This window comes from Hippocampus zosterae, chromosome 4, assembly GCF_025434085.1.
Source record: "Hippocampus zosterae strain Florida chromosome 4, ASM2543408v3, whole genome shotgun sequence".
NCBI classification, from domain to species: domain Eukaryota; kingdom Metazoa; phylum Chordata; class Actinopteri; order Syngnathiformes; family Syngnathidae; genus Hippocampus; species Hippocampus zosterae.
This window is the reverse complement of record NC_067454.1, coordinates 22,279,402-22,299,767: the sequence shown is the minus strand read 5'-3', so window position 1 is coordinate 22,299,767 and position 20,366 is coordinate 22,279,402. Positions and strand designations below refer to the sequence as shown.

General features: G+C 40.6%; 1 protein-coding gene across 5 annotated transcripts in view; it reads left to right on the top strand.

The window, feature by feature from the left end:
* Window positions 1–20,366, top strand: part of trip4 (thyroid hormone receptor interactor 4) — a 95,495-nt gene that overhangs the window by 55,788 nt on the left and 19,341 nt on the right. Inside the window, exon 13 of one of the 5 annotated variants that reach the window (XM_052063142.1) lies at window positions 3,433–19,909. The exons of the other annotated variants lie outside the window; for them this stretch is intronic. Coding sequence (XP_051919102.1) covers window positions 3,433–3,617 — 185 coding nt within the window. The 3' untranslated portion in view covers window positions 3,618–19,909. Of the gene's footprint in view, window positions 1–3,432; window positions 19,910–20,366 lie in introns of those variants that run through there. 5 annotated transcript variants of the gene reach the window in all.

Sequence of the window (20,366 nt, the reverse complement as noted above, 5' to 3'; positions counted from 1 at the left end):
CATTTTAAGCACACTTCCATTTACGAGTGCAGGTCATTACAATGTAAACCGATTCCTTCTGTCTTCACCGTGTTTGGGCTCCCTAAATCCAGTGTAGAAAATTCGACATTCATGTTTTAATTGGATCCCTTTCTTCAACCAGTCGCAGTGAAATGCAACTCTGTTGAAATGCTAATCAAGCATGTAATACAAGTGGCAATGATATTTTGGATTCCTCAGTGTACATTTTCCCGTGTCAGCCCTCTCTGTCAATGTTTAGCTTGATCTTTTCAAATTTACTTCCTGCTCCATAACCAAAGACAAGAAAGAACCCTTGACTTACTGCCCCCTCCAGCCGCAGCCAAGGCTGCCATTTAAATTGTGATTAAAAATTAATGGTGGAGTGAGAGGCAGCAGCAGAGAGAACAAGGGAGGGCAGGCAAGGAAACAGGCAAAGCTTGTGCAAGAGGGGAGCAAGCCCAAGCAGCAGCTGCTCCCTGATAGAAGATTGGAAAGTCTCTCCACAATACTGCTGTGTTTAACTGCTCTGCTCACACTCCACCATGAATATTGCATTACGGCACTGCGGGGCTCTTTGTGTGACCTCCTACTGAGTGTTGAGTCAGGCTGTAGCCACCAAACTCAAGCACCCACATTAGACTTGCACTCATTGGCGGACCATACAAACTGGTGCTGCTTTGTCCCCCAAATAATCATCAGGCTCATTCAGAGGGACACTTATTTTCTGACACGACCAACAAACAACGTGCGGAGGTGCACATGGCCACACCATGTTCACAGGTTTCATCCTTTTTTTCTTGCTCATTTCTTATTTAATGAATAAAGAAATCTATTTTCCCTTCCAAAAATGGTAGTGTGCTTTAAGGCAACACACAACAATTATCCTGGTCATCCACAATATTGTCTTACTATATTCCTTATTTTTGACAAGCATGGCACCGCTGTAACTAAAAAATATTGGACAGGTCTCTTTATTTCCTTATGGAATTACGGTTGCTTTAAACAATAATTAATAAAATTTAAAAAATCAACCACATGGTATTTGCACACTTCCTTAGCCACTTGTCATCTGCTACAAATTAGTCTTGCCCCTATTTTATATTCTTCCCCCTCCTCTCTTGAATTAAAACATTTATTTTTTGACTTAGCAGTAACCCAACATTCAAAAGAATCTTTATATCATCATAATTAAGAAATATTGAGAAAAGACAGTCAACAATGTAATTTGATCCAAAAACATGAACATGACATAAAAGAGGGACAATCACCAATTAGAGGACATATTTCAATACTTATTTCCGATAATCAGATCTATTGATACCATTCTGAGAACTTCAAATACTGTAGCTGTTTCTCACAGGACGTTGGAAGAATACTAGAATTAATTTATTTGTGCAATTATTTGGAAACAGATGCATCATTTCTATTATTGGTTTATGCACTATTTAATTGTCTGGGCTAACCCTCATATCTTGACTGCAATTGAATTATAGCATTATCTGCCGATCCCATACAGTGCCGTGAAAAAGCATTTTGCCCCCCTTCTTGATTTTCAGAATTATCATCGCACACAAAGTTTTCATTTCAACAAACCAATTTGAATATCACACAGAGACAACCCAATGAAATACAAAGTGCATTTTCTAAATGCCAAGGCAAAAAAAAAAAAAAATCTAAACCAACCTGTCCCTATGTGAAAAAGTAATTGTCCCATGCACTTAATAATGGGTTGTGCCGCCTTTGGCAGCAATAACTGAAATCAAGCGTTTGTTTGCATTTCACGCTGTACTTTGTACAGTCCATTTTTTAAACAGTTTTTAAAATGGGCTTTTTTGTGCATGCAAAGACTTGTTTTTGTTTTTCTACCTTCTCTTTTTCATAATTTTTGCTGCTGCAAATTGCGAATTTATCTATTGTGAGACAAATAAAGGTTTTCTTCTTTTTCTTGTAATTGGTGAGCAATCTTTCACATTGCTGTGGAGGAATTTTGACAAACTCTTCTTTGAAAACTGCTTCAACTCTGCCATATTGGTGGGATTTCTAGAATGAAGTGTCCGTTTAAGGTCACACCACAGCATATCTATTGGATTCAATTCCAGACTATTGGTGGGGGAGGACAGTCAGAGGTGGACTTGGTGGTGTGTTTCAGATCATTGTCCTTCTGCATGATCCAAAAGCGCTTGAGTGTGAGGGCGCAAACTGATGATCGAACGTTTTCCTTCAGGATTTTCTGGAAGAGAGCAGACTTCATTGTCCCATTTATCACTGCAAGTTGTCCTGGTCCTGTGATAGCAAAGCAGCTACAGACCATCACACCTCTATCACCGTGCTTCACTGTTGGCATAATGTTCTTTTTATCAAATGCTGTGCCATTTTTATGCCAGATGTTCCGGGGATTCACACCTTCCAAAAAGTTACATTTTTGACTCAGCAGTCCACAGAAAGTTTTTCCAAAAGTCTTGAGGATCATCAAGATGTCTTTTGGCAAATGTTAGATGAACCTTTGTGTTTCTTTTTGGGCAGCAGTGATTTTATGTGTATATCTGGAAGAGTCATGAACACTGACCTGAACTGAGGCCAGCGAGACCTGGAATTCTTTGGATGTTGTTGTAGCTTCTTTTGTGAGCTCCTGGATAAGTTGTTGTCACACTTTGGAGTAATTTTAGCTGATAGACCACTCCTGGGAATGTTTTCCACTGTTCCCAGTTTTCTCCAAAGAAGTCGGCCAATCAGTGAAGGGTGGGCGTGTATATATATATATATATATATATATATATATATATATATATATATATATATATATATATATATAGAGAGAGAGAGAGAGAGAGAGAGAGAGAGAGAGAGAGAGAGAGAGAGAGAGAGAGAGAGAGAGAGAGAGAGAGAGAGAGAGAGAGAGAGAGAGAGAGAGAGAGAGAGAGAGAGAGAGAGAGAGAGAGAGAGAGAGAGAGAGAGAGAGAGAGAGAGAGAGAGAGAGAGAGAGAGAGAGAGAGAGAGAGAGAGAGAGAGAGAGAGAGAGAGAGAGAGAGAGAGAGAGAGAGAGAGAGAGAGAGAGAGAGAGAGAGAGAGAGAGAGAGAGAGAGAGAGAGAGAGAGAGAGAGAGAGAGAGAGAGAGAGAGAGAGAGAGAGAGAGAGAGAGAGAGAGAGAGAGAGAGAGAGAGAGAGAGAGAGAGAGAGAGAGAGAGAGAGACAAGCTGGGGAGCAGTCCGCCAATGGTGAAGGGTGGGCGTGTAAGTGGACGCTAAAGGGATGGTACCAACAGGTACCAACACCTGTATAGAGTGTGGCAATGTGCATTGTTGCAAAACAACTTCGGTTTGGGTTTCTAAGAACCCCCGAAAATAAATTCTACAAAGAGACACGCCTACGAAGCTCAGTTCAATTTTAAAGCCACCGGTTATGCTTTTTGCATGTGTGCCCATCTCACAGCAGCGGTGAAAAACCAAGTCAAGCAAATGAACTCTGAGCTTGCCGTTATTCCCGGAGGCTTGACTAAAGAACTCCAACCGCTGGACGTCGGCATCAACCGGGCGTTCAAAGTAAAGCTGCGAACGGCGTGGGAACAATGGATGATCGATGGCAAACACAACTTCACAAATAGTGAGAGGCAGCGCTAGGCAAGTTACGCCACAATTTGCGAATGGATTGTGGCTGCTTAGGACGAATGTGTCTGCTTGCACTGTTGTTCGAGTTTTTGGCAAAGCCGGCATGATATCTGTGGAGCCACATAGCAATGAGAGTGACTCTGACAACAAGAGGGAACACGGCGTTTTTGATGGATTACGGTACTTGCACAATTGTTCAATTCTCTCTACACACACACACACACACGCTGCCACCATGTTTTGCTCTGTTCTTTACTTTCAAATGTGGGAGAGCTTCACACGAGAGAAATGTTGACTTTGTTGTTGCTGCTCCTTCTTTCCGCTCGGCAATGCTTAGCAACACACTTTAGCATGTGATGCGTTCAATGACAACTGGGATTTGCAGTCCTCTGCTTCTGATACAGAGGATGAGGACTTTGATGGATTTCTGGGTGATGATTGATCGAAAAACGTGAGAACATTGTACGATGGCTAAATAAAATGCATCCGAACTCAGTTCTGCTTTCGTTGCCTTTTTAAAAACGTGTTTTAGCTTGTATTTGTATATCTCGGCATGCTACCGTATGCTTCAAGCTTACGTGTTAAATATTTTAATTGTTTGACAGCTCTAATATATATATATATATATATATATATATATATATATATATATATATATATATATATACTGTATATATATATATACTGTATATAATATGTATGCACGCGCGCAGGTCACAGTTCAAGCCTTCTTGAATATGACTTGCTATAGTTGAATTTGTACTTTTGATTTCCTATGAGATTGTTACAGCCAAGGATGTAGATAAGCACGTAATCTAAGAATATCAAGTGTAAGGTATTATCTACTTTACAATATGCTCTTAGCCAGTTCCCATTTGCTACACACACTGTTCTCTCCACTTCTCTACACTTCTTACATAATCTGTTAATTCTGTCCTATTTCTTTTGCTGCCATCGCTGTTTTTGCTCGAGGTGGTATTTGTAATGCTAATGAGGCAAGGCAGCAAGTAATGGGTGGTCGGGAAAATAAGCTGCCTGGAAAGATGGTGATATGGTAAAATGGCTTCCTGTGTTACTTTATTATTTTACTTTGCAGTGTTATTATATCATCAGTGTTTGGACTGAAGAGTTGGATCAGTGCTGACCTGGAAACATTAGTGTTGGCTGACCAAGAAAATGGTTCATGACCCGATCATGCAATGGTATCTATTCCCCTGCCCTTTATTTATTGCAGAAATATTTTACATATGACGTAGCACAGGAAGTGCATTTTTTTTGCCTTTATGCAGTAGATATAACAGGTCGATACAGGCTCATACAAATGTTTTTAATACAATTATTAATGTCCTTATTGTGATGATGACGATTATTATTATATTAAAAAATATTTACCTTTTCATTTAACTCATTCACTGTCAGCTTTTTTCAGAGCATTTTGACTGATGACTGATCTTCGAAGACCCACTCAATCTTCAAGAATTTAGACTTTTTATAGCCACACTATAAAGTGTCAGTTTAATAGGCTTGCTTGGTTTTTTTTTGGTGATTGTTTTTTCTTTTATGATGTCAGATTTTATTCCACTCAGTAAACATAGTTGAATCGATCGCCAGTATGCCAGTTTCTTGTCTATATGGGATATTATACACAAAAGGTCTCACACTACGTCAGTATATTTTGTCTCCAATCCCTCCTGCTTTGGTCAAAACTAGAAAACATTAACATTTTAAAAGTCATTCACTCCCAAAGACATATTTAGATGTCTTTTCACGCCACACATTTAATCCCAGCTCCTCATTTTATATTGATTGTACTTGAAAAGGGTCGGAAAGGGTTTTAAGTAAAGCAAACTTCATCAATGCACCATTCTCTTCTTTTATTTTCTTCCTTTCATGGTGACTAATTAAGTTATGAACCATTTATAAAAGGGATAACTACTTGATTAGGTTAACAAACGCTGACCAGAGCTCGGCATGTCTTCCATGTGGTTTTGAACACAAAACATCCCGAGAGTTTGTATTCCAGTTTGAAAAGATGGTTGTTTCCTTTGTTAGTGGAAAAGGCAAAGACACATAGTACGCAAGGTACTGATTTAAAAATAAATAAACCTCTCTGATAATTTGGAGGTCCATTAGAGCGTACTGTACCTTGCAAAGTTTACGTAACACCATCCGTAAACATACCGTAATGGCTAAATCTTAAGGTTCACCTCAATGGAAAAAAGTGGAAGCCTCCCTCAACTTGTGGTTGAGGGGTGTCCTTCACTGTTGTTTGTGCCTATTCAACAAATGGCCGCTCGAAGTACCTTCCCTTTTTGGACTCCTTGGAGTGGGTGCTCAAGACTGCCAGTGAGACGTCAAGCAAGTGTACATCAGCGGTGAAGGGACACCTTCAAGCTGAAGAAAGACTCCCGTTGAGGCTTTTTGGCCTATGGCTCTCCAGAGACAGGTGATGGGTACCGCCAGTGCAGGCCAAGCGAAATGCAGCTTTGGTGCTTGCCAGGGCAAAAACCCAGACGGGGGAAGAGTTCAGTGAGGCTATGAAGAAAATAATCTGGACAGCTTTGATGAAATTCTGGTTCACCATCCTGTGGCTCAGGTGAGGAAAGCAGCTTGCCATCAAATCAACACAGTGTACAATGAAACAAGAAGGACTTGGCAAGGCCCAAAGAAAAGAGAGATACCTAAAAATTGGTCCCATTGTTTAGAATTGCGCAGAAGTTAGGCTGTAAAAGGGTGTTCTGGGTAATACCGTGGCAGTATCATGATCAATACTCTTTGGGCAAAATTCCATTCGACATACTGTGTTAGAGAATTTTGGCAACAGAGGAGGAGGAATCAAGAAAAACGATATTGTTTGCCCTTGTATGCAAATAGCAGGAAGAATATGTAGGTTGTCTCCCATATGGTTATAATTGCTGTTGATGGAACCCCAGAGCTCTCTGGAGAATTGCTTTAGCTTGATCTTGCAGCATTTACACTAGTGTGCACTGGAAACACGACAGGCTTCTCTTTCCCAGAATAAAGCCTGCAGTACAAGCATTTTTTGAACATTCATTATCAAATAATGAATTTTGCATTTGCTTAGATCATCTCATTGTTGCCTTCTTAAGACGTTTCCAAATGTGAGTGCTTTAGAACATTTTCATATAGTAAGTCTTCAATATTGATTGTTGGGATCATTCAGCCTTTTTAGGTGTTGTTCAATAAAATGGAATTAGTTTGATGACGAGCCGCTTTCAGCCACAGGACAACAGTTTATTTTTTTTCCTTCAGAAAGAAAAAAAGCACATTGGATTCAATGTCAATGGTTTGATGTTCATACCAAAACAAAGCCAACACTGTTATCAGATTAAGCACATCTGTTTGATCCTCATTCCAGGTTCATGAAGCATGGTTAGTTAGCCCTCTACCGGATTATAAATTCCTTTGCAATAGCGAGAAAACACGAAGCCAAGTAAATAATTCTCTGTGTTGACTCAATTCTTGTCTTTCTTCCTCCACTTGCCACATTAAACATGTATTAATCATTGTTTAGCTCAAATTTGTATGTGCATGTGTTTGAGCAGCATGCCACTTGAAAAGCCTTTTCATGCGAGATTGCCAGCTCCCCGTTGGGGGTTGTTACTGAGTCTCTGCAAGCAGACTGAGAAAGAGGAAAATGAAACGATAGGAATAGGATCAATGCTAATGTTAGGTCAGGCAAATTGAGAGTGTGGAAATGTAAACACGGACAAAAATGACAGAATTATTCACAAAATGTGTTATACTTGACATCCAGCCATCCATTCACCTCTGCACTGTGAGGCCGACGTGCTAACCAGTCGATCACCGGGCCGCCCTAAACTTAACATATTATTTGTATTTTTGGACAACAATTTTATTTCTTTCTGGAATGTACGCCCCGGTTTCAGTCACGAATTAATTTACAGTAGATCGGGGGACGGGAACCTTTTTGGCTGAGAGATCCATAAACACCACATATTTTTAATTGTATGTAATTCCGTGCGAGCCATACAATATGTTTAAAACTAAAAATACAAGTAACGTGCATTTTGTGTAATTTAATAATAATAATAATACATTTTATTTATAAGCGCCTTTCAAGACACCCAAGGACAATTCCAAAAACCACAAAACAATACATGTTGAGCAGCGGCAGCCAAAACGCGCCAGCGTTCACTCAACCCGGAGGTCAGAAAGAAAACACAAGGGAGGGAGAGGGGGAGAAAAAAAAGTGACTTCTGGAGCTGCATGGTTTTGCTGATGGCTTTGTAGTCTGGTTGATACTTGGTGAGGTTAAGCTTCATGCAAGCGTTGAGACTTCCGTCCGTTAAACGTGATCGTAAGTTGGTCTTAATGTTCGTTAGATGTGAGAAAGATTGCTCACATGTGTTGGTAGAGCCAAACATTGTCAGTACAGCAATACTCACACGCTGCAGTGCGTGGTATGTGACGGGACGCTCGTTCCAAGTTTTTACAATCAGCTGGTCTGCGGATTTAAGTTTTTTCATTTCTCCCTACTTGTGTTGGCTCGCCAACTCTGCTTGCTGTCGTTCAAGTCTTTCCAAATCTTCATTCAAAGACTTGAACTTATTCACCCACATGTCTGAAGCCTTCAGGTCAGCAGCTTGTAACTCAAAATCGCTGACTGAGACACCAGGGATGTAACAACTCAGGTCAGCGCTGTCCTTTGCACACTCGAGCGGATGGGCTATGAACTTAAAAAGACGACGGTGCTCGCGATATTCTCCAAAGCGCGCTTCGAATGACTGCAGGAGATTAGATGTGAATCCTGCTAGCTGCTGAAGATCAATATATTGAGCAGGGTCACTTGCTGTGCATGCCTCTTTAAACTCTCCCAGTTTTTCAAAGTGTAGCAAACGACCTGTTTCAATGTCGGCAATGAAGAGTTGTAGATTGTTTTCAAATGCAAACACTTCTTGTTGCAGGGATAATATTGTATTTCCAATGCCTTGCATTTTCACATGAGATAGTAGAACGTCAGGAGCCACTCAGTGTCAGCTAACTCGGGATGCTCGACATTTTTCTTTCCAAGAAAAGTCCGGATTTCGCTCAGACAAGCCGCAAAACGGCTGAGCACCTTCCCCCTTGACAACCAACGCATGTTGCTGTGCAGAAGCAGAGCAGGATAATTATTCCCAACTTCATTCAGCAGTGTTTTAAACTGGCGATCATTTAAAGCTCGAGCAACAATAAAGTTGACCACCCGAACGACCAGCGACATCACCTCTCCAAGCTGCTTGCCACACATCTGAGCACAGAACGCCTCCTGATGTAGGATGCAGTGAAAACTTCATGCTCCGTTTCCCCACAATGCACGTAGCACCGTCAGTGCACACCGAAACAAATTTATCCATTGGTAGATTTTTTATTTCTTGAGCGAACTCGGTGAAGGACTTGAATAAATCCTCCCCTTTTGTATTCCCTTTCATAGTCAAAACTGCAAGACTTTCCTCATGAAGTGTGTCACCGACGACATACCTTGCAATCACGCTGAACTGGGATAAATTGCTTTACATCCATTGACTTTTACAAGGCGAGAGAAAAAACAGGTGCCGCATTTATGTCCTTCACTTGACTTGCCTCGATTTGATTTGACATCATGACAGTGCAGTCGTGAACAGTTCTTGCCGACAGGCATGTCTTTTATCCGTTTAATTATCTTGTCTTTGTCCGAAAAGTCGTCAAAAAATTCATTGGCAACATCAAGCATGAATGCCTTGGTGTACTCCCCATCCATGAAAGGCTTTACGTTTCTCACAATTGCGAACGCGGCAGCAAAACTAGCCGAATTCCAGTCACCTTATTGGGTCCAAACACGGAGTTGCTGCTGACTAGCTTGCACGTTGATAGTAGCTCTTAACATGCTTTCTTCCTGCTGTCCCCCGCAGGATATTTCGATGCAAATGTAGTGTGGCAACTGTCGAATGCCGCGTTATATTGGATCTTTTCATCAGTGCAATTTTATCGCCAGATTTTCGGAACCTGCTGTCTCCATAAAGGCAAATTCCTCTGTCCATTCCTGCTGAAAAGTACGATACTCTTCGTCTTTTTTTCTTTTAGCCATCTTCTCGAAAGGGTTTCTAAAATTAGCTGATAATGCGATTACAACGAGGGAAGTTTATTTCCTGATCTCACGCACATGCGCAAATCGGCCGCTATTTTTGATTTATTCACGGCAACCCCACTTGAACAGTGTCTCTACTTCATCCGAGTTGCCGATGTGATTGATAGATGGATAAATACACACAACGACATGTACTTTCCCGCTAAAATTGCCGTGAACCAGCTTTCTAGTCGCCGGTTCGCGCATGCCAAAGGATGCCAAACGATTTTTAAAAAAATAATTAAAGATTTGTCAGCGAGCCAGACGTAGCCGTCAAAAGAGCCATACAGTCAAACCTCGGTTTTTGAACATCTGTTCTCGACCAAATCGACCCCTGCTGTAGATGATAGGATCTACAGTAAGTTATCCACATATCAGGAATATATGGATGAAGAATGTGATTTAAAATGCAGCTAATACCTATGTCTCTGAAAGGTTTTGTGTACAGGCAGCGATGTTGTCAAAACAAAACACATACAGTCATATACAGTATACAGCATGTCAGTTCAGTAATGATGGCACTTTGAAACACTATTTGCGCTCGTACCAAATCTTTGTCCTTCTGGATGAAAATATTGTTTAAAATTTAAAAAATCTAAAAGTTTGCACTGTGTTCCCCTGTTTGAGCTTTTGCAGTGAACTACAGTACTCGTACATGGCCAAACTGGATCCTAATCACTAGAGATGCAGTCAAAATCTCACGAGACAATATCTTCACGGTATCAAGGTCAGGGTGTGGTCTTGTCATCTCTGCTATGTATGTAAACGGTTTTTGTCTAGTTTTATTCACGTTTTCTAATTAATACTAATGATTTACTGTATATTTTAAAAGTTCATAATAAATGTCATAACTGTGAAAGAATACTACCTACCGTTAAGAATGTAGAATGGCCTTCGCTATCAAACAAAAAAAATGAAACGGCTTAATAATCACATGACTAGTACCCACCTTTTACAATTTTTTTCATCTTCCACTCAAGCAATGGCTACAAATATAAAGTATCAGGACTTTTGGGTTTGTTAGTTTTTGTTTTGTGTGTGCGTGTGTTTAGAAGGGGCAGCGACAGCTCTAAAATGCAACATTTCCCTCCATATTTTCGAAACTCACTAGCCTCAAGTCCCTGTATTACAACATGCTCATACACATAAGCTCATCAGGAAGCAAACACACATCGGCTCATGAATTGATATTCACACACAAACGAACATATTTGTTCTGTCTCGTCTCATCAACAAAATTCACACCTTGTCTCGTCATGAAGGAGCCATATTCAGTCAATTTTCTGCGTCATCACAATTTGAGTTAAAAGTTGGACCACACCCTGGACGAGTTGCCAGGCATGTTGCAATTGGCTATGAATGCTGAGTGAGGATTAATCCCATGCCAGCTGCACGAATGTCACCTCCATGAACCACGACACAACCACGGGCCTCGTTATTTTGAATTGTCTCGTCTTTCATCTTAATTAATGTCTTAGATCTCGTTCATAAACCTATGGCCACGACTTGATTTTTTTTTTGTTTTTTTGTCGATGAGCCAGCAATGAGTGGAGCTACACAGAGAATAATCAAAGTGTTTTACCATAGGACATAAAAAAGATTGCCTCTCTAATCATTTTCGTCGACACACAAATCAAGCGGCTTTGCTGCCTCGAAAGAGCAGAAGCAATATAAAACAATACTACATCCCAATGGTTTAGCTTCAAGACTCTAAAGATAAATTATTAAAATGTGTTGTAGAAATAGTCCAATACATCTTCATCGCCAAACATTCTCTCATCTTGATGGCACTCCTGAATGTGACGGCCCCCACCCCCACCCCGGCCCCCCATTCAAGCTCGCCTTCCTTTTGCTGCTAATTATCAAGTGGGCTGCTGCATTCCTCCAGCAGCTTGTTAAATTCTCCAGGAGCATAGTTGACCCACTTTACAATCAGATCCGGAGGCTAAACTTCCTCTTATTTTCCGGTTAATCTGATGCTGCACGAGTCCATATCTACACAAATATGTACAGTCATGAAGAAAGGAGAAATTTTTAGGCTGTTTGGTGAATCTTGCCATATTATATACAATATGCAAGACAAATTAACTCACTTGTGTCAAGGGTCTCTCCTTGACTGTTACTTGATCTTAACAAGAATTTGTCTTCCACAGCCAGATGTTGTTAAAAATCGGCAGGCAAAACCAGCAGCATTTAATTATTTCAGTAATTCCAGATATGTTGATGAATTTTCTTATCAATTATCAAAAAATCTAAGCACATTACATTCGCAACAATCACTCAATAAAATAGATATTCAAGAAATATCACAAGTCGTTCATTGCAATTGAGGAGCATTTTGAAAATTGTTAAGTCTGTTCACCTATCTGTAACTGCATGAAACGTGGAATCAATATTTGTAAGCTACAATATATTACTGTGTTTTCTTGCTTTTCGGTTTCTTGCGAAAGCACTTCACAGTGTTGACATCTTCCGCATCATGATAATCTTGCATGGTTTGTTTTTTAGTTGGCCTGCCATCATCTTCATTTCCAGTCAAGCGCTTGCTAAACAAGTGTCAAGACGGTTTGGGTCTCTGGTGTTGACAGTGGAAATGCATCTCCAAGTCTAGACATTCAAGGACATTTTTTGCGATTATTTTTTGATCTAATCAGCACTAACACAATGTCTGCATTTAATCTGTTTTCACAGAGAAAAGCGATGTTCACCTTTTCTTTTATTTTTCCTCTCCTGCTCTGTTATCTACCTCCATGTTTTTATGCAGCTGAATTATCTGTCTCATTTGCATACTTTGGTCGTTAAGATGAACTGAGTGTGAAATTGTGTTTTTATTGTGGCCCATTAATCTGGACAACAACCTCCCGCACGTAGCTTTTGTTATATTGATATGTTTTTCGAAAGTGTTTTTCAAATATCTGACCACTTTTTCAAAGTGACGATTGAGACGACCGACAGGAACAACCAATCTCCTCACCCATCACGAGGGTCTATTAAATCATGTTAGTCAAGTGGAAATGTATAAATAATTGTAGCACGTAGTTGAGGGATTGATTACCAAAGTAATTTTCTTGGGAGAGGAAAGAGGAGAGGTTTGGCGAATTTCACACCAGAACCTTGTTATAAGTACGTGTCAAAATATTGGATCTAAGCCACACAGCAGGCAACCCCCCCACCCCCCACAAATAAATCTATTCCTGGAGATATGCCAACAAGTCCATAATCTATCGTTTTCAGTGTTCCTTTATTAATTCTCTTTAATTATATTGTGACAGACATGAAATTGTGTTTGTGTACGGATTGTAATTGTGTGAGCATATTTGTCTTCAAATTTAGCAAAGCAGTATGTACACTGATGTCTATTTACGCTAAGGCTCAAGTCACAGCCCCTTTTCCAAAGCACATTTGTCAACCCCTGTGCGGCTCAAACTGAGATTCCTTTATGGTGTCAAGCAGACAACTCAGCTCTTAGTCGTACTGCTTAAATGTCTGCAACAGAGCCAGACAACGTACTAAATTATATACATTTTATATTGCATACATTTGTAACATTAGACATGAATTATATTGCAATGCAATTGCCTTTATTAAAACCTCGAGGTACTGATAAATGTTTTTATTGAACCTTGTACAATACTGGGTACAAATTAAGATTTTTTTCTGAAATAATCGGAAATTGCGGTATGTTTCTGTCAGCTTTGAAGAACAAGCAGCATTGTATAAAATGACACAAAGTTCCTGATTGCATTGAACTCAGCAGACATGCATTCTTCTCGCTTCAGTGAAACTGTCACAATATAGCATGTTTTTAACCCAAGCTTATGAACACGCTAAAAGAATGTTAAAACTATTGTCGTCTCTCAAACTGGCAAATCAAGTGAATGGAGCAGCAGGTTGTGAAGCAATCTGTTGTTTAACGTGATGTGTTTCCATGGGTATTTTGCCGAGTAATGTACATCCTTGTGACAGTATTGATGAATATATATTGACACTGTAGCATGAGAGATGAGAGAACAATGCAATACAGTATACTGCAGAACGTCCCTCCCGCCCCCTCCCCCACACCTTCCCAAGTGACACACTAATTATTTAAAAGACAAATACAGAGATGGAGATTGTACAGTGCTACTTCCTAACAATATGTTTGCCAACAAGAACCGCACATGGCTTTAATACTCAGTTGAAATTCTTTGTACTTTATGTACAGCACTCAGGTTTGTGTTTTGACTTCATCGTATAACGATATTGATGATAGTCTATTGGCCAGTCAACGCACTAGATTCTGTCTACGTTCCACTACTTTACCACTTTGGTTAGTAACTGAAGAGAGAGGTTGTTTTGGCCCGTACTCGTCAGACTTGATAATGGCAATTGCAGTCTGATTTGAATTGCATCGCTTAGCATCAGCTGGGCTTCAGCCATCACTACTTGTGTTGCTTCAAGAGTAGCCCCTTTGCTCTTCTTACACCGGGTCCAACATAACGATATATATAATTTATCAGGCTAAAGGCTCCATTAATGCAACTCACTGGTCGAGCACTGAAGCCACTCCAAAAATTTCCATCATTAGCCAAACCTCCTCTGTGTTTCCCAGCCCCCTCTCTCCAATGAAAAGAAAAATCTATAGCATCAGCTACCACACTGCTTTAGCCTGCTTCGTTGCTGAAGGAGACAAATAGCGGATGAGGCACATTGATTGTACACCCATCCACCCGTATTTAGAGATGATTATTTTCCAGAATTGTCTGCATTGATAAAACCGTAAAAAAGATGCTTTGAATCTGTGGAGAATTTTGTGTTCAAAACAAATGATTCCTGAACCAGCTCAAACAAACATGAAAATGTTACCGTCGCTTGTCACAGTGTTTGAAATCATGATAAAGGGGCTTGTGCTCATTTGGTAAGCGAGCACAAAGCATTTGTCACATGCCTACAGTGCTTGGGGGTAATTACCGTGTGACACCGAACACCGCTAAGTTAACAAATGACACATATAATGGAGCTAATTGCATGCTTTGGCATATTTTCGTAATTACAAACACCTACCACCTTCATCGCGGGCCGCTTGATTGAAGTGTTATCCTCTTTAAGTATTATCACAAGACACGACAGCTCACTGTTAATCACAAAGAGGCTTTGCTTCTTTCCCTCAGCTGCCTGTTTATTTGCTCTGCATCTGTTTGAAGTGTGTCTTTGCTTGAGTAACAGCGTTGCTCCAGTGTAGGAAATGTTTGTATATCGACTGCACAGGTCTCCCTGAATTGTTGGCAGTCCTTGTAGCAAAACCATTGATCATTTGTGTGCTTTCTTAAGCTTATTAGTCCCGCACACACGTTTGAGGCTACATTTACTTTTAGATTATTTCCAGTATGTGCCCCCGTTTTGACTGTTGAAATGTGAATAACATGGCTCACTTTCCATTTTTATGATGCCATCATGTTACATCTGTCATTGGAAACGATTGCGTGAGTTCGGCTGGATTAATGTCATCGTGCCTTCAGCATGCCAAGTAGCTTTTTAACGGAGTTGCGGCTTCCATGACTTCCATTTCTCCTTTCCCCCGCACACATTTGTGCAGTAACAAGGGCAAGTACATCTACTTTGTAATATATACTGTACTCCGTCCCTCACCACTTCACCTTCTCTGCTCGCCATTTCTCAACCGTCAGTAGACAGGATATATTCTGACATTTGGCAGTCCCTTCAGCATTTTTCCTTCTCTCGGTTTTATAGCCAGCCAACCTGCACTGATGTAACCATAACCTTGAGCTAAATTAACCTTAAGCAAATGAGCTACTTAACCAGTCCCAAGGGAATCAATCCTCAGATTATTTACTGTTCACGGTGTTTGTCCTAAGCAACGTAGCCCGCTAGTGTCGAATGAAAAGATGCAGCATGCTTAAGTATTCATTGGGAAATATCGGTAAACAAAGTTGATCACTTTTTAAACCCCAGCTGTTAATTATATTCCACTTGCTATATCCCCCTCCAACTGCTAAGGCACACTCACGCATATACTGTAACATTTGGCATGGGCCTCTATCCAAAGTACTAAGAATTATGTGCAGTGGGAGTCGCGGCTGCCAGGGTTTGTGCTTGTACTCCTCCCCCACACAGAGCAGACACAAAAAGAGGAATGCTAGACTAGTGGAAGACCAATCAGTCTTTCAAAAAGTATGATACAAATAAGATGCATTTTTGCCGAAGCAAGACCACATCAAGTCACCCGGTGGCTGTTAATAACGAACTGCATGAAGAAAGTCTTTGAATGTGACTGCCCCCTCCAAATATTATACATCACTATCATGTCTTGTCAAATAAAGCTGTCTGAGATTTGGCTCAATCCACAAGAGGATGTTAAATATTTGAAATCCAAATGCTATGAAAGGACTTATTGCGCATCTCTGCATGTCCTAAAAATGGTGTCATTAATAATTCAGGAAGGTTCCGTTCCCGTGTCTGTGATTTATCTGAGAAGCCTGTACAATCAATACGGAGTAGAATCTGTTATTATCCCTGTTACATTGCCTCACTGTTTTTTCGCTACGGTATAGCTGCTCAATCACTTTGAGGAAGAAGCTGAAGAGCTGTAAATGGAAGCAGATTTGGATCAGTGGACTCACACTGGTCTCCCCTGAGCCTATGCTTTTAACAATATATGCATGGTACAGTATCTCTGTGATCCTTTTATCCTGTCTTCCCCCATATTGGTCATGCCTAAATGTCTCATGCAGCATGTCTTTTTTTAATCTTGTAACATGACTTACAAACCCTGCTCTATTAGGATACATACCTATTTATACACATGCGACTAGTTTTGTCTGGGATTCGTGGGTGAACGGCCTGGCGCATTGGCTCCTTTCCCTAGAGATTAGTCTTGTACTTGAGCTGAATGTTAAACAACAGGCACCTCTGTACTTCACCGTGCAGGGACAAAGCAATACACAAAGCTTTCCATCCTGACCTCGAGTGTGTGCGCGCTTGTATGTGGAGAGTGTGCAGATTTGGTGTTCCCTCTATATCAGTGTTTGTGAGGATAGTGCCTGCAGGGGTGTCAGCGGAGGTTTAAGATATGCAGCTTGCTGTCAGTACCGACACATTTCTCCCTCTGCACTGCTGCACAGATATGCAAATGGGGGCTCCTCAGAATGCAGAGTACCGGATCAGCTTCAATTTATTCCATTCTGCTCTCTTCTTTTTTTTTCTTCCCCCCTCCCATCTCACTGCTGTCTCTGTTCAAGCTTTGGTTTTGTTTGGTCTTTCCTGTTCAGTTCATGGCATCTGCCCCCAATGAGGAATTCCTGAGAGGTGAGAGGATTTCAACCGCGTAGCACTAAGTTGAGGTTTAGTGCAAAGAGTTGATTCGTGATGTTGTTGTGTTCTTGCCTCTAATGCAGTGAATGGTTGTTTCTGGTGTCCAGATCCCACCAATGCTCATCTTTCTTGTTAATTACCACAGAGGTAACCGCTTTCGTTGATTGTGGTAAATCACAATTCGTTCGTTGCCAAGATGCTCTCAAAAAGGCAATCTCTCCAACACGTAGTGTCATCATTAATCTAGTCTCTGCAAAATCTAAATGCCGATGTCACGTCACGTGAGTTGCTACACATTGCCGAGCGGAAAGAAGGAGCAGCAACAGCAACAGTAAAGTCAACATTTCTCTCGTGTGAAGCATTCCCACATTTGAAAGTAAAGAACAGAGCGAAACACGGTGGCAGTGCGTGTGTAGAAATTGGCGACGTGAAGAGGGGGCTGGACGAAACGCTAGCTGGTTAGCACGGAAGCTAACCGCGGACGTTAGCACGGAAGCCAACTGCGAAAAGTCGCTACGCAGCTGGAACCCACGACCAGAGACCAACCAACCATGTCTATCCTTTGTGATCCATTTCCAGCTCACAGTACATTTACATTCTAATTAGATGAAACCAAGGCTGCTTCATAAGGACATCTTTGTACTCACCTTTCCCAAGTCCCTTTGTGTCTGTAAAAATGAAGAAAAAAGAAATAATAGAAGTAGCTTTTTAAAGACCTCTCCATCCAAATTTATGTGGAGTGTAACAAGAGGATGTCTGGTCTTATAAATGGAATAGGAAAAAAAAGAGATGTGGTGTCAAAACAGTAATCGAATTGTAATGCTATATATATATGCAGTATATATCCAGTATATACTGTATATATATATATAATTTGAGCTGTCAAACGATGAAAATATTTTATCTAATTAAAAACGCAACTGTCATAATTAACTCAAATTCACTAAAAATTAATCGTGATTACTCACCCATTTTTTATCGTTTCTGAATTTCCTTTTATATTTTTTTGTCCTATTTCTCCCCCATTTTAATGGAAACATGGACTCATCAGTTTTCTATGTGCAAAATGCAAATATTGACTGAAATAACAATTTCGATTTTCAATTTTACATAAACATTTTTCACTTGGAGCAGTTATTCACACATAATCTCTCACACAATATTACTGTCCATCAACAACAGTGAAAAATATTTTGTCACACAACAGCTCCTTTAACTGCTCTTTTTATAGAATCAAAACAGAGCAATGTAACATTATAAAGTGCACATCTAAGGAAAATTAGTACTCAGCCTATCGTGGATTTAAGCCATGTTGATTCTGTTGGTCCTTCTTGCGCGGAAGTCTCTCTACAGTTTTGTGTAGACATCATTTCGGATTACACTTTGTTCGATGACAACACTGGAGACGTTTTATTTTTGCGAGGTCGCTACCACTGCACTGCTGAACTTTCATTGTCATGTCACCTCTTCAGCGCACTGTCACTGTCAGACGAACACAGAGAAGCTCCACCCGCTCTATTTATATGGACACGGAACACTGTAACCTTCCACAGAAAATAGTTCCAAACAAGTAACAAGTAATCGCGTCAGTGGCATACATTGTATACCTGTATGATACAGGTAACTTTTGTCAGTGGAACAATCTGGCAACTTTTTAAAAGTGAACTTTCCGTTCATAAACTCTTTAAGTATCCGTTTTCGTGTCTCGCGCTGCCGTGGCTGGCAAAACAAACGTGCGTGGACCTGTGCAGCGCACTTGTTGTTTTGTTTCTGGTTTATTTATAGAGGAACGTAACATCCGCTGTGACGTGTGCCGCATTAATCTCGCGAGAAAAAAATTAATCCCGTTAAAATTCATTTAAATTAATGGCAATTAAAACACGCTAAACTGACAGCTCTAATATATATATATATACTGTATACACACACACACACACTTTTCCACAATTATGTTTAAATGACATATAATTTCGATTCAAAATTTTAGACTTTATATATTTATTTCTTTATTTATTTGTTTGTTTATTTATTTGCAACATCCCGCTTTACAAGCCTAAGAGAGTAAAATCCTCTGGATGTGGGTCTTGTAGACTTGCCATAACTGCAGTTGAACTTGAGAGTCAAACAATCCATTCCGAGGCACTGGTCCAAAATACTTACTTCTGTAGAAACCATTTCAAATTAAATGAATCCATTCCAGGGTCAAATTGTCACCAAAAGCTTAAGTAGAATGCAAGACAATTAGAATTTTCAGCAGCAAAAAAAAAAAAAAAAGATTTTTCAGCAGAAATTTAACAGTAACAGGTCACAAGAATGTAATATCACAAAATATACCCATGTAAATATTTACTACATCTAGGGCTATACACACGGCAACATTTGCTCCGGTGCTACTCCAGTAGAGCGGTCACACGTGCAAAGTTACACCGGTGTACCCCCTGAAAACAACTTACTCAGGAGCAAATTTTTAAACCACCTCCCTGAGCAAATGCTCGTTTGCGGGGCAGCACCGATGTAAAATGGTACGTGTGAACGCTACAATTTGCTCCAGAGCAAATGCTCATTTGCGGGGAGGGGTGAGGGGGGTAGCCTCGCTACGCATGAGAAGAGTTGATTACATACGGCGAGAATGCGTTGCTTTCATGCTCTGTTGTACTTCCGTCATGTGTTTGTATAATAACGACACAAGACATGATGGCTGGCAATAACAGTAGCAAGCGCCACCTTGCCTCTTGGGTTATACCATCTGAACTAGAACAGGGGGCGAGGGTGGGGGGATAGTCCCCAAACATCATCTTTCCTTTTGTAGGAGACTGGGCTGTCTCAGAGTTGTTTGTGTAGTTTGTTCCTTTGTTGTGTGTTCACAGCCCCCCCCCTTCTCCCAACCATAGAATTTATTTTGTGATTTCCTCTCTTGATTTTCTGTTTGCTTTTCTGAGTGTCATTGAAGTCATCGTTGATTTATGTTTTCGTGAGCGGTCATTGAACGCCTCTCGAGCAGAAGGCACGGAGACCGAGAAGGAGAACATGCCTGTCCAGTAGTTGCTTGAGTTGTGTATGTTTTAAAAAGAAAAACACGACAGCTCTTTGTTCGTTTTGCTCCGCTGCAGAAACTGTCGTGTGACCGCAAGTGGGGCTGCACCGGTGCTACGCCGGAGTTAACACGCTCAGCGGCTTTGTACGTGTGACCGCTCCACAAAATTTGCTCCGGTGTAAAATATATCGCAACAAAATACATCGGTGCAGCACCGGAGCAAATGTGTGCCATGTGAACACCCATACTGATAATGAGAGGTTCAATGCAGATGGCAAGTGTGCATGAA